At 40.0% G+C, this 13,225-nt stretch overlaps 1 protein-coding gene across 5 annotated transcripts in view; it reads left to right on the top strand.

Annotated features, from left to right (window-relative positions):
* lrp8 (low density lipoprotein receptor-related protein 8, apolipoprotein e receptor) overlaps positions 1-12,843 on the top strand; it is a 447,631-nt gene extending 434,788 nt beyond the window's left edge. For 2 of the 5 annotated variants that reach the window (XM_061975705.2, XM_061975703.2), the window contains one exon: positions 6,805-8,146. In XM_061975705.2, coding sequence (XP_061831689.2) covers positions 6,805-7,106 — 302 coding nt within the window. In that variant the 3' untranslated portion in view covers positions 7,107-8,146. Of the gene's footprint in view, positions 1-6,804; positions 8,147-10,627 lie in introns of those variants that run through there. The other 3 variants (XM_061975707.2, XM_061975706.2, XM_061975704.2) reach the window with 3 other exon arrangements.
* Positions 12,844-13,225: the final 382 nt, after the last annotated feature.

Raw genomic sequence — 13,225 nt, 5'->3', positions numbered from 1 at the left:
TGTAAATTATCGGTATCGTTTTTGTTTTATTAAATCAACATGAAAAACACAAGATACACTTACAATTAGTGCACCAACCCAAAAACCTCCCTCCCCCATTTACACTCATTCACACAAAAGGGTTGTTTCTTTCTGTTATTAATGTTCTGGTTCCTACATTATATATCAATATATATCAATACAGTTTGCAAGGGATACAGTCCGTAAGCACACATGATTGTGCGTGCTGCTGGTCCACTAATAGTACTAACCTTTAACAGTTAATTTTACTCATTTTCATTAATTACTAGTTTCTATGTAACTGTTTTTATATTGTTTTACTTTCTTTTTTATTCAAGAAAATGTTTTTAATTTATTTATCTTATTTTATAAAAAAAAAATTAAAAGTACCTTATCTTCACCATGCCTGGTTGTCCAAATTAGGCATAATAATGTGTTAATTCCACGACTGTACTGTATATGTCGGTATCGGTTGATATCGGTATCGGTAATTAAAGAGTTAGACAATATCGGAATATCGGATATCGACTAAAAGCCATTATCGCACATCCCTAGTTAACACTTTATTAATCTCAATGTTGGAGATTATTATTTATTTGCATGCAATGTACAATGCTGCATTTTCTTTGCCAGAAGTATTTTATTCAAGCAGAAGTATTGCCTCCAAGAGGACCCTCTTAATATAGTTCTTTGAAAATGATTGCATAAAAAGTACAATTTATTTTTGGTCTAAAAACCACATTATACACATCAGAATTTAGTTAAGAGTAAGATTCAGTGTATGCAGTGTCATTTCAAACTACTAGTCTTTGATCAAATAATAGCAAAACTTGTCGTTTGTATTCCTTAAAAAACGGGAAAAAATCAGAGATTGTATTTTCAGGCCATATTGCTCAGGACTTTTTATTTATTTATCTATTAATGACGTAGAATGCATTAAAAAAAGGAAAACGTGTGTTCATGTGTTAAATACCGTATTTTTCAGATTATAAATCGCTCCGGAGTATAAATCGCACCGGCCGAAAATGCATAAAAAGAAGGGAAAAAAACATATATAAGTCGCACTGGAGTATAAGTCGCATTTTTGGGGGAAATTTATTTGATAAAACCCAACACCAAGAATAGACATTTGAAAGGTAATTTTAAATAAAATAAGAATAGTGAAGTGAATTATATTTATATAGCGCTTTTCTCTAGTGACTCAAAGTGCTTTACATAGTGAAACCCAATATCGAAATTACATTTAAACCAGTGTGGGTGGCACTGGGAGCAGGTGGGTAAAGTATCTTGCCCAAGGACACAACGGCAGTGACTAGGATGGTAGAAGCGGGAATCGAACCTGAAACCCTCAAGTTGCTGGCACGGCCGCTCTACCAACCAAGCTATACCGCCCAAAGTGAACAACAGGCTGAATAAGTGTACGTTATATGACGCATAAATAACCAACTGAGAACGTGCTGATATACGTCTAGTCTCTTACGTGAATTAGGTAAATAATATTATTTGATATTTTACGGTAATGTGTTAATAATTCCACACATAAGTCGCTCCTGAGTATAAGTCTGCGACTTATAATCCGAAAAATACGGTAGGGTTCGTAAATGATACAATGATAGAAAGTACATCTCATTCTAATTTTAGCATTTTGTTGAAAACACCTGGAGTGGAATATTCAAAATGGCATCACACATTTTGTGATGTTTCGACTATATTTTCACATACTTTGCAAATTGGAAATACAATTGGATATGGTTTAATGGATACATCCATCCATCCATCCATTTTCTACCGCTTGTCCCTTTCCAATGAAACACAATTAAGCGTATAGAGTCAACTTGTTTTTCCACTCTACTTGTACTTTAACATTAAAGATGGGTACAAAATTTGGTACTTGTAAAAGTATTGACCGAAGTCTATTGGTACTACCAAGTTCCGATTCCCATAAAATCAAACGGTGCCATATTTCGATACCTTTTTTTGCACGTCACGTCACGTCCAGTTTTCAAACTTGGCACTAGCTCAAGCACTTGGCTAGGATACAAGCAGTCAAGCACTGTGTCGGACTGCCTTTAGGTAATGTTACAATTACAAAGGCACTAAAAAGTACAGACAGGTTCCACTTTTAAAAATGTGCTAGCTTGATGCTAATTCAAATTGGATTTGACATAGACATGCTAAAGATAAGCATTAGCGATTTTACATGGCAATTTCAACACCTCCAAATTTGGTAATGAAAACTACAACCTCGATGCAAGGTACAATCAAACAGCTGTTGTGTAATAAATACAGTACTTTACAGTATAAATACTTTATGGCAAAGACTAGCATTTACACTATAGGCATCTAACATCTTGGAATTGCAACTTCATGCTAAGAATAATATAAAATACTTGTTACTGAGACTTAACAGTGTAAGACAACAAACTATAACACCTGGACAGCACAACTGAGTGTTAACGTTGAATAAATAAAAACATCTCAGTTAAGATTTATTAATACATTTGAACACACACAAGTACTGCCATGGATTCCCAGATGCTGGGAGATGGTACCGTGTTGATTTAAATGTGAAAGGTACCAATCTCTACTTAAGATAGTATTTGATTTGGGCAGAGGCTAGTCTAAATTGACAAACCACATCCTAAACACAGACTTTACGCTTTTATTGTGGAAACATTTTTAAATCAGGATCGCAATGATGAACTGTGTTCTTCCATCCCATGCATGTGGTGTGAATGTGTCTTTAAGTTCAATTACATTGTATTTTATTAATCAGTTCCTCCAGAATTTTGCAGAATTTGTTTTGTTTTGTGACTGCGGCGGCCGACATTACAGTAAAATACGTGTTTTGCGCAAGTTGCGCAAAATTTTTTTTTTTTAATAACATTGCATTAGCTTGTTATTTTTACCAATTTGTTAGGACAAATATGTTGGGGGTGGGGTTAAAATATTAAAACAACAAACACAAAAGACTAAAAGTGGGAGCCATTACCTCCCTGCTTGGCACTCAGCATCAAGGGTTGGAATCGGGGGTTAAATCACCAAAAATTATTCCCGGGCGCGGCCACCGCTGCTGCCCACTGCTCCCCTCACCTCCCAGGGGGTGATCAAGGGTGATGGGTCAAATGCAGAGAATAATTTCGCCACACCTATTGTGTGTGTGACAATCATTGGTACTTTAACTTTAACATGTTGATCATTTTTACACATACTCACTAATAATCCCAGTGCAGAGAAGCATGCGTACTCACACAAGCAGACAAACAAGAATGACTAATTTCAGTAACGTTTTCCACATGCACACTTTATTTTTAAGTTACGGTACATGCAATGGATCTCGACGTGGACAGTTTCAGTCATTGTTCACCTCTTGTGTGACTCTGGGCATGTTTAGTGGTTGAAAAGTAGCAGTCAAGCAATAACTTTTCTTGTCTTTACACAATGTTGCACACGCTGCAAAACAATCCATGCAAACATCTTACGCAAGCTTTAGCTGTTTGATTGATTGATTGAGATGTTTATTAGTAGATTGCACAGTACAGTACATATACCGTACAATTGACCACTAAATGGTAACACCCGAATAAGTTTTTCAACTTGTTTAAGTCGGGGTCCACGTTAATCAATTCATGGTAAACATGTAACATTTGTTGACAAATGGAATGACTGTAACATTCTCTTTTAAGTTTCCCAAGTGAATGTGCCTTCTAGGATACCATAGTATGAATTGTGTGTATTTTCTGAAGTACAACAGTACCTCAACTTACAAGCTTAATTCTGAGTTCTTAACTCCAAACATTTGTATCTCAAATTAGCGTTTTCTATTGTAAATAACTCAAATCAATTTCATTGGTGTTAGCCCCTATGAAAATGGCCCAATTTTAATAATTAATAAATTTGTTTTGTTTTATTTTATTTTATTTTATTTTATAAAAAGAAAAAAAGGAACTTTTAGATGAGAAACATTGTATAAACCAAAAAAAATGTAATATAATATACGACAACAACTCCAGTAGTTTTATCAAGTAATATAATTGTCAGGTTCAAACATCGATGACATCTATTAAACAAGACAAGAAGCAAGGAAATAAACAGAGACAGAATTCAATTTGGCTCAATTGAGGAGAAACGTGTCGACCTGTAACCTCTTACAGTGTCACCCACGCTCTGCCAGAAAAAGGTTCACGTCTCCTCCTTTATTTGGATATTCCCTGTTTACATAACATCAGCTGTTTCTAAAGGAATAGGGGGTATGTAAACAAACATTGTTTTTAGTCACATTAACACAAAAAGAAAAAGATGCCTCGGGCTCGGGCTGGTCCTGAATCGAGCTTGGGCAAATCTTGGATCTCAATAGATAAATCCCCTCCCGTCTCCTCCCATCGTACACAATGGAATTTTCCAAGCCTTTGGCTTGGTGCAACAAAGACAGCTTTCATCTGTTCACTGGGAACTCAGGGAATGGAAAGTTTTTTGATAATTTACATGCAATTTTTCTGACAATAATAATAATGTTCAATATTTACTTCAGAGCGTCAAACCATCGTCAGCTTTTCCATATTTTTATGGATAAATGTCTGCCGTTTAGATATTATTTTAACAATCTTAGCTGGGGTAAGACTCAGTCTGCTTAAGTAAAGTGGAGACTCGCAGTGTATATGCTGAAATTGCTTCGCCAAGTCTGCTGCACCCGCATATTTTTTATGATTTATTTCTTTAATTTAAGGAATATCATCCACTTCATTTTCTCAGCACTGTTCTTCACTCACTTTCTTCCTCCCAATGGTTGTAGAACAAAGCTATGTCCATCTCTAGCTAAGCTAATGGTAGCGAGTCAGGCCAGATGTTTCGGTCGGATCTTACAGGGTTCACTGTGACATTCGCTAAGCTGAAATCAAATGTTTGCTTGCAACTTAAAGAATAACAATTAGCCGAGAGACCGCTCTTATTTCAAAACACTCTTAAGTTGGGGCACTCTTAAGTTGAGGTACCACTGTATTGTGAAAATGTGGTGGTGCATTTGAAGATGACTGAAGCCATTATCTCAACATACAACATACCAAAGGGGGAAATAAAAGTGCACATTGCATCGTCCAATGTAAGTAAACCTGCAAAATGATGACACAAACTGTCAATGTCGAATTTGCGGTAAATTTGCATGTATCAGATAAAATGATCAGGATGCACAAATGTGCAGGGTTTAGCTACAATTCTACGATATTGCAAATACCTGGAGGAACTGAATAATAATGATGAATGAATGTGCATTGATATTTCTGTGTTTGTGAGTTGATATGCAGCCTGAGGGTGAATGCATATGTGCATACATTGTTGTATTATTGACGGCTTATTGTTTTCTTTCTTTCAAGGTACAGATTCACTTTTTCAGCCTGCAGGTCCTTTTGCAAATAGTAAGGTGATGGTATTTCACCAAGACTAACCTAACTGGTCACTGACTATATGATTGATTGAATTTTAGATGCTGAACAAAATCTGTAATTATTAGAAATGATGGAGTATTAGTATGAAACTTTATGTGTTACCTTTAGCTACTTTTTAATTAAAGTGCATTGACTTTTCAGAGAAAGTGATCTCGAATTTAATTAAATACAGTAGTGAATGGATTCATATGGCTCCATTCCTGGGTGCATCTTCAATGAGAGGAATGGGGGGATTAATTTGTTTGCATTGCAGTCTGCTGGAAATAATAGAAAGTGACACTCTAAATAGCAACTGACACACTGGTCAAAGTTAGAATGTCCGATAAATGCTTTAAAATGTAATATCGGAAAGTATCGGTATCGGTTTCAAAAAGTAAAATGTATGACTTTTTAAAACGCCGCTGTGTACACGGACGTAGGGAGAAATACAGAGCACCAATAAACCTTAAAGGCACTGCCTTTGCATGCCGGCCCAGTCACATAATAACTACGGCTTTTCACACGCACAAGTGTATGCAAAGCATACTTGGTCAACAGCCATACAGGTCACACTGAGGGTGGCCGTATGAACAACTTTAACACTGTTACAAATATGCGCCACACTGTGAACCCACACCAAACAGGAATGACAAACACATTTCGGGAGAACATAAACATAAACACAACAGAACAAATACCCAGAACCCCTTGCAGCACTAACTCTTCCGGGACGCTACAATATACACCCCCCGTTATCTCCTAACCTCCCCCCACCCCCCAACCCCGCCAACCTCAACCTCCTCATGCAGCATGTCCCAAATTCCAAGCTGCTGTTTTGAGGCATGTTAAAAAAAATAATGCACTTTGTGACTTCAAGAATAAATATGGCAGTGCCATGTTGGCATTTTTTTCCTTAACTGGAGTTGATTTATTTTTGGAAAACCTTGTTACATTGTTTAATGCATCCCGCAGGGCATCACAACAAAAATAGGCATAATAATGTGTTAATTCCACGACTGTATATATCGTATCGGTTGATATCGGAATCGGTAATTAAGAGTTGGACAATATCGGGATATCGGCAAAAAAGCCATTATCGGACATCTCTAATTGCCACAAAACACATTTTAAGATATTCAACACTCTACTGCCATCTGGCGGCTAAATTGGATAAGGCACCCCCATAATTTGTCACGTTTCATGTGTCAGGTAAATATGGATCCCCTTCCTACTGTATTTCAAAGTGAAGAAAGAAAGCAATGAGCCCTCAAAAGTTGTGTGTGTGTGTGACGTTTGAGTGCTTAAAGTGCTGCTCTGTGTCCCCTGGGCTGTGTTAACGCTCCCGCCGTGTGTTTGTTGTGGTGTGTGTGTTAAACACATGCAGTCCCTATCCTTGCCACAGTGGTCATCGGGTTGCTCTGCACCGGCGCCTACCTGGTCTGGCGAAACTGGCGGCGCAAGAACACGAAGAGCATGAACTTCGACAACCCCGTCTACCGCAAGACCACGGAGGACGACGACGACGAGATCCACATCGGCCGACACAGCGAGTCCGTCGGTCACGTCTACCCAGCAGTGAGTGGCAGCCACAGTCAGCCGTTCATAGCGCTCCCTCTAGGGGGCGGCATCAGCGACAGCAACTCTCATTGGTACTCGGGGGCGCCGATGTTATCCAGTGGCAAATGAGAGCGAGGACACTCCCACGTTGCAGTAATAACTGAAAATACTTACACGTGAAGCCCTATACCATGCTACCATGATCATATAATACACACAAATCAGTGACACATTTTTTGACATCATACTTCCATTCCAATGTTTGTCTATGTTTTTACATGTTTTTTTAATTGTCAAGGACTGTCTTAGGGGGGAAAATAGACTGACACACATCACTTATTCATTTAGATCAGGCCTGGGCAATTATTTTGACTCGGGGGCCAAATTTATTGAAAAAAATGTGTCTGGGGGCCAGTATATCTATTTTTAGGAAAACTAATACAAAACCTCACAATAAAGTCTGATTGAATGCTAAAAATGTTATGACAGACCGCCTTAAAAACGGAATGGAATTTAATTTTTTTCTATGAACGATAAAACCCTGAATATTGACAAGATATGAACGTCACACCCCCTCTCAATCGACATATTTCACAATCAAGCCAAATGCAACTAAAATGCAACAAACACAGCGAAATATGAACGTGATGGGTAAAAAAAACAAAAAGCATCTACAATCTGATATATCTGATACATCACTAAGCTTTAGAACTTTCTTGTAAAATTCTCCTTCCGCGTCTGTCCCTGACACCCACATTTTAGGCTGGCCACTCTGGAAACACTCTGTGGAAGCGCTCCCCACCCACACTGATTGCTGCCTCGTCTGACCTGCTGTGATGTAGATTTCCATAGTAACCAGTAGGGTTGTACGGTATACGGGTATTAGTATAGTACCGCAATACTAATGAATCATATTCGCTACCATACCGCCTCTGAAAAGTACCGGTCCGCCACACCCTAAGATTTATCGTTAAAATAAAGCAAATAATGCAATTTTTTCTGGTCCCCTTTATTTAGAAAAGTATCGAAATGTACTGAAAAGTATCGAAATAATATTGGTATCAGGACAACACTAGTCACTAAAATATCATGCAAAAGCGCAAATTCCAACCATTGAAATATATTGTATAGTTCAAGACTTATGGTAATTACTAACCCCGTTTCCATATGAGTTGGGAAATTGTGTTAGATGTAAATATAAACGGAATACAATGATTTGCAAATCCTTTTCAACCCATATTCAATTGAATGCACTACAAAGACAAGATATTTGATGTTCAAACTCTTAAACTTTATTTTTTTTTTGCAAACAATAATTAACTTAGAATTTCATGGCTGCAACACCTGAGAAAGTAGTTGGGAAAGGGCATGTTCCTTTCCTTTCCTTTTAACAACACTCAGTAAACGAGGAGACACATTTTTTAAGCTTCTCAGGTGAAATTCTTTCCCATTCTTGCTTGATGTACAGCTTAAGTTGTTCAACAGTCCGGGGGTCTCCGTTGTGCTATTTTAGGCTTCATAATGCGCCACACATTTTCAATGGGAGACATGTCTGGACTACAGGCAGGCCAGTCTAGTACCCGCACTCTTTTACTATGAAGCCACATTGATGTAACACGTGGCTTGGCATTGTCTTGCTGAAATAAGCAGGGGCGTCCATGGTAACGTTGCTTGGATGGCAACATGTGTTGCTCCAAAACCTGTATGTACCTTTCAGCACTAATGGTGCCTTCACAAATGTGTAAGTTACCCATGTCTTGGGCACTAATACACCCCCATACCATCACAGACGCTGGCTTTTACACTTCGCGCCTAGAACAGTCCAGATGGTTATTTTCCTCTTCGGTCCGGAGGACACGACATCCACAGTTTCCAAAAACAATTTGAAATGTGGACTCGTCAGACCACAAAACACTTTTCCACTTTGTATCAGTCCATCTTAGATGAGCTCAGGCCCAGCGAAGCCGACGGCGTTTCTGGGTGTTGTTGATAAACGGTTTTTGCCTTGCATAGGAGAGTTTTAACTTGCACTTACGGATGTAGCGACCAACTGTAGTTACTGACAGTGGGTTTCTGAAGTGTTCCTTAGCCCATGTGGTGATATCCTTTACACACTGATGTCGCTTGTTGATGCAGTACAGCCTGAGGGATCGAAGGTCACGGGCTTAGCTGCTTACGTGCAGTGATTTCCCCAGATTCTCTGAACCCTTTGATGATATTACGGACCGTAGATGGTAAAATCCCTAAATTCCTTGCAATAGCTGCTTGAGAAAGGTTTTACTTAAACTGTTCAACAATTTGCTCACGCAGTTGTTGACAAAGTGGTGACCCTCGCCCCTTCTTTGCTTGTGAATGACTGAGCATTTCATGGAATCTACTTTTATACCCAATCATGGCACCCACCTGTTCCCAATTTGCCTGTTCACCTGTGGGATGTTCCAAATAAGTGTTTGATGAGCATTCCTCAACTTTATCAGTATTTATTGCCACCTTTCCCAACTTCTTTGTCACGTGTTGCTGGCATCAAATTCTAAAGTTAATGATTATTTGCAAAAAAAAATGTTTTTATCAGTTTGAACATCAAATATGTTGTCTTTGTAGCATATTCAACTGAATATGGGTTGAAAATGATTTGCAAATCATTGTATTCCGTTTATATTTACATCTAACACAATTTCCCAACTCATATGGAAACGGGGTTTGTAGAAAACATCACTGCACATCATAATAGCAGCTACACTTTCCATCTTAAAGATCTAAAAAAAATAATTGGGAATGTCTGGCGGGCCAGATTGAAAAGCTTAACGGGTCGCATGTGGCCCCCGGGCCTTAATTTGCCCAAGTCTGATTTAGACCCATTGATTCCACAGTGCTATATAATATTGATTCATTGGTAAAGTCACCAAAGAGAAACAACAGACAGCACAATGTTCCACTTTCTAGAACCTGCATGTGTGTGAACTTTTTGTCACACTGCCACAAAAAGGGAGCACAAATCAGAACCTAACAATCATATTTTTGGGGCGTATATGTAGAAACTCCAGTTTTTGGAAGCCGTATACTGCCCCCATGACTCTATTGGTGCTGGGTACACCCTAAAAGGAAGCACAATCAGTGGAAACACAAGTCTCTGTAAGGACAATTATTCCGTATCATTTTTGTTGTCAGTGTAGCACAGCATGTAGGGAAGGGTAGCCACAAAGAATATTGGGTGGGGGGAAAAGGGGTCTCGCGCTTTGATCAGTTGGCATGGTAACCCAGATTTCTTTGTGCTGCTCCAGCAAGGAAGGCGGCGAATGCGTTGAGCTACATTGGTGTGATGACAGGCTGGAAAAACACCGTAGAGTTGCAGGTGCACGCACAGATGAGTCATTTTTAAAAGGACTTAAAAATGGCTTCTGGCAAGAAGGTGACAGAGAGGTTTTTTTTTTTGTTTTTTTACCAACCTTGTGGCACTATGTGGCATGTCAAAGAGGCAGAGAGAGATCAGGCGAGCTTTATGTTTTGCAGCCAAAGGCGAGCATGAAGCGTTCCTCACATAAAAAGAGCCAGAAATAGGACAAAGACGAGAAAGGTCAAATGAGGTGGAGGTAAACGTTATTTATTTTTTTATTTATGCATTTGTAACATTTTGTATCTGCTGTTTTCAGCGTGTGGCACTCAGTCTGGAGGATGATGGTTATCCCTGAAGAAGGGGTTCATCCTCACCGTGACCCCCTCCTCCCTCCCCATCCGCACCTCCACAATGAGGCCTGGCTCAGCGCAGAGGAGACACTATTGCCTCCTAAGGAGCAGGGATGACACGTACAAGCCGTAAATCTTACCTCTCACACTGTAGTAACATTTGCTACTACCAGTAGGCGCTACTACTTCCTCTAATCCTAGTGTAGTAGTCTGTGCTCCGCCCCTTCTTCTCTCTCGCTCTGTCCTCACATTTGCGTTGAATTTTGTCAAACTAACATCATTATCAGAGAAAGTCATCTTCGATTATTTTTAATTCCTCATTTTTTATATATATATATATATATATTTTATTTTATTTTTTTACAGTGGAACCTCTATTTATGAACTTCATTGGTTTGTAAATAGAAACGTTTGTATATTGAAGCAAATTAGAAACAATGTAAAAATGAGGGTTACAGCCTGAACAATAGTCCATATTTTAGTATATCAAACAAACATAACAACAGGGTGATGGATCAACTTTCTATTTAAAAACAACGCCAAATTGACAACAAGCTGCTCATTTTCAGCCGTCCTGCCGAAACGCACACACACACTGTCACTAGCCTTGTTGGAAATCCCAAAACTCCTTAACTTTAGCAGTCAAGTCGCTACAATTGTTAGGGAAGAAGACTAAAATCCACTTTCAATCAATCAATCAATCAATCAATGTTTATTTATATAGCCCTAAATCACAAGTGTCTCAAAGGGCTGCACAACGACATCCTCGGTTCAGATCCCACATAAGGGCAAGGAAAAACTCACAACCCAGTGGGACGTCGATGTGAATGACTATGAGAAACCTTGGAGAGGACCGCAGATGTGGGTGACCCCCCGCCTTCTTATAGGGAGACCGGATGCAATAGACGTCGAGTGGGTCTAGTATAATATTGTGAAAGTCCAGTCCATAGTGGATCTAACATAATAGTGAGAGTCCAGTCCATAGTGGGGCCAGCAGGAGACCATCCCGAGCGGAGACGAGTCAGCAGCGCAGAGATGTCCCCAACCGATGCACAGGTGAGCGGTCCACCCCGGGTCCCGACTCTGGACAGCCAGCACTTCATCCACGGCCACCGGACCTGTGCCGGAAACGGCAGATCAACTGGTCTAAAAAGGGGGTCTATTTAAAGGCTAGAGTATACAAATGAGTATTAAGATGGGACTTAAATGCTTCTACTGAGGTAGCATCTCTAACTGTTACAGGGAGGGCATTCCAGAGTACTGGAGCCCGAATAGAAAACGCTCTATAGCCCGCAGACTTTTTTTGGGCTCTGGGAATCACTAATACTCACTTTACCTTGTGAGTAAATAGTTGTGTTACGCAGCGGAAGGTCGGGGGAGATTGGAGGAGGCAGTTTCAACAACGCTGTGGATACTTCCTGATTGTATTAAACCACACACCACTTGAATATTGCTTTCTTTGGACTCATATCGGGCTATTAAAACTAAAAATATGCCGTAAAAAGGCTCAAAAATAATAATGTAAAAAGCACATAAGTAGCACAGTAGCTAACAGCAGCAATATGCTGACTGAATGAGCACCAGAGATCGACCACCCCGTCCACAGTGAGTGTGCTGCCGGGCACAAAATGGCCGCGCTGCAAGATGCACAATGGGTGGATGAACAGTTCGTACACTAAGACAAGCATACTTGCCAACCCTCCTGATTTTCCCGGGAGACTCCGGAATTTCAGTGCCCCTCCCGAAAATCTCCCGGGGCAACCATTCTCCCGAATTTCTCCGGATTTCCACCCAGACAACAATATTGGGGGCGTGCCTTAAAGGCACTGCCTTTAGCGTCCTCCACAACCTGTCGTCACGTCCGCTTTTCCTCCATACAAACAGCGTACCGACCCGGTCACATAATATATGCGGCTTTTACACACACATAAGTGAATGCAATGCATACTTGATCAACAGCCATACAGGTCACACTGAGGGTGGCCGCATTAACAACTTTAACACTGTTACAAATATGCGCCACACTGTGAACTCACACCAAACAAGAATGACAAACAATTTCGGGAGAACATCCGCACCGTAACACAACATAAACACAACAGAATTAATACCCAGAACCCCTTGCAGCACTAACTCTTCCGGGACGCTACAATATACACCCCCGCTACCACCAACCCCCCCCCCCCCCCCCCCCACACCCAACTCAAATCCGTCTCCCCCCATCTCCCGAATTCGGAGGTCTCAAGGTTGGCAAGTATGAAGACAGGGTTCGTACCACAAAGTGTATTTTATTCGCTCTGTGGTTTGTCAATCAAAAAGTTTGTACAATGAGGGGTTCGCAAATCGAGGTTCCACTGTTTGTTTGCTCTTGAAAATATGTAACCAACATATCCTCGTGCGTACACATTAGACCGCTTTCTACTGGACTCAAATGCCATTTTTTGTTGGAGGTTTATGATTATTTCATCACATCTGCAGGGCCGACTCCTGGCATGAAGACACCACGCGATTGTTTCGTGGGCCACAGCCACATGATCAGACCATGATCATGTCAATTTACATCA

This window comes from Nerophis lumbriciformis, linkage group LG14, assembly GCF_033978685.3.
Source record: "Nerophis lumbriciformis linkage group LG14, RoL_Nlum_v2.1, whole genome shotgun sequence".
Classification (NCBI taxonomy): Eukaryota; Metazoa; Chordata; class Actinopteri; order Syngnathiformes; family Syngnathidae; genus Nerophis; species Nerophis lumbriciformis.
This window is presented reverse-complemented; position numbering and strand designations above follow the sequence as displayed.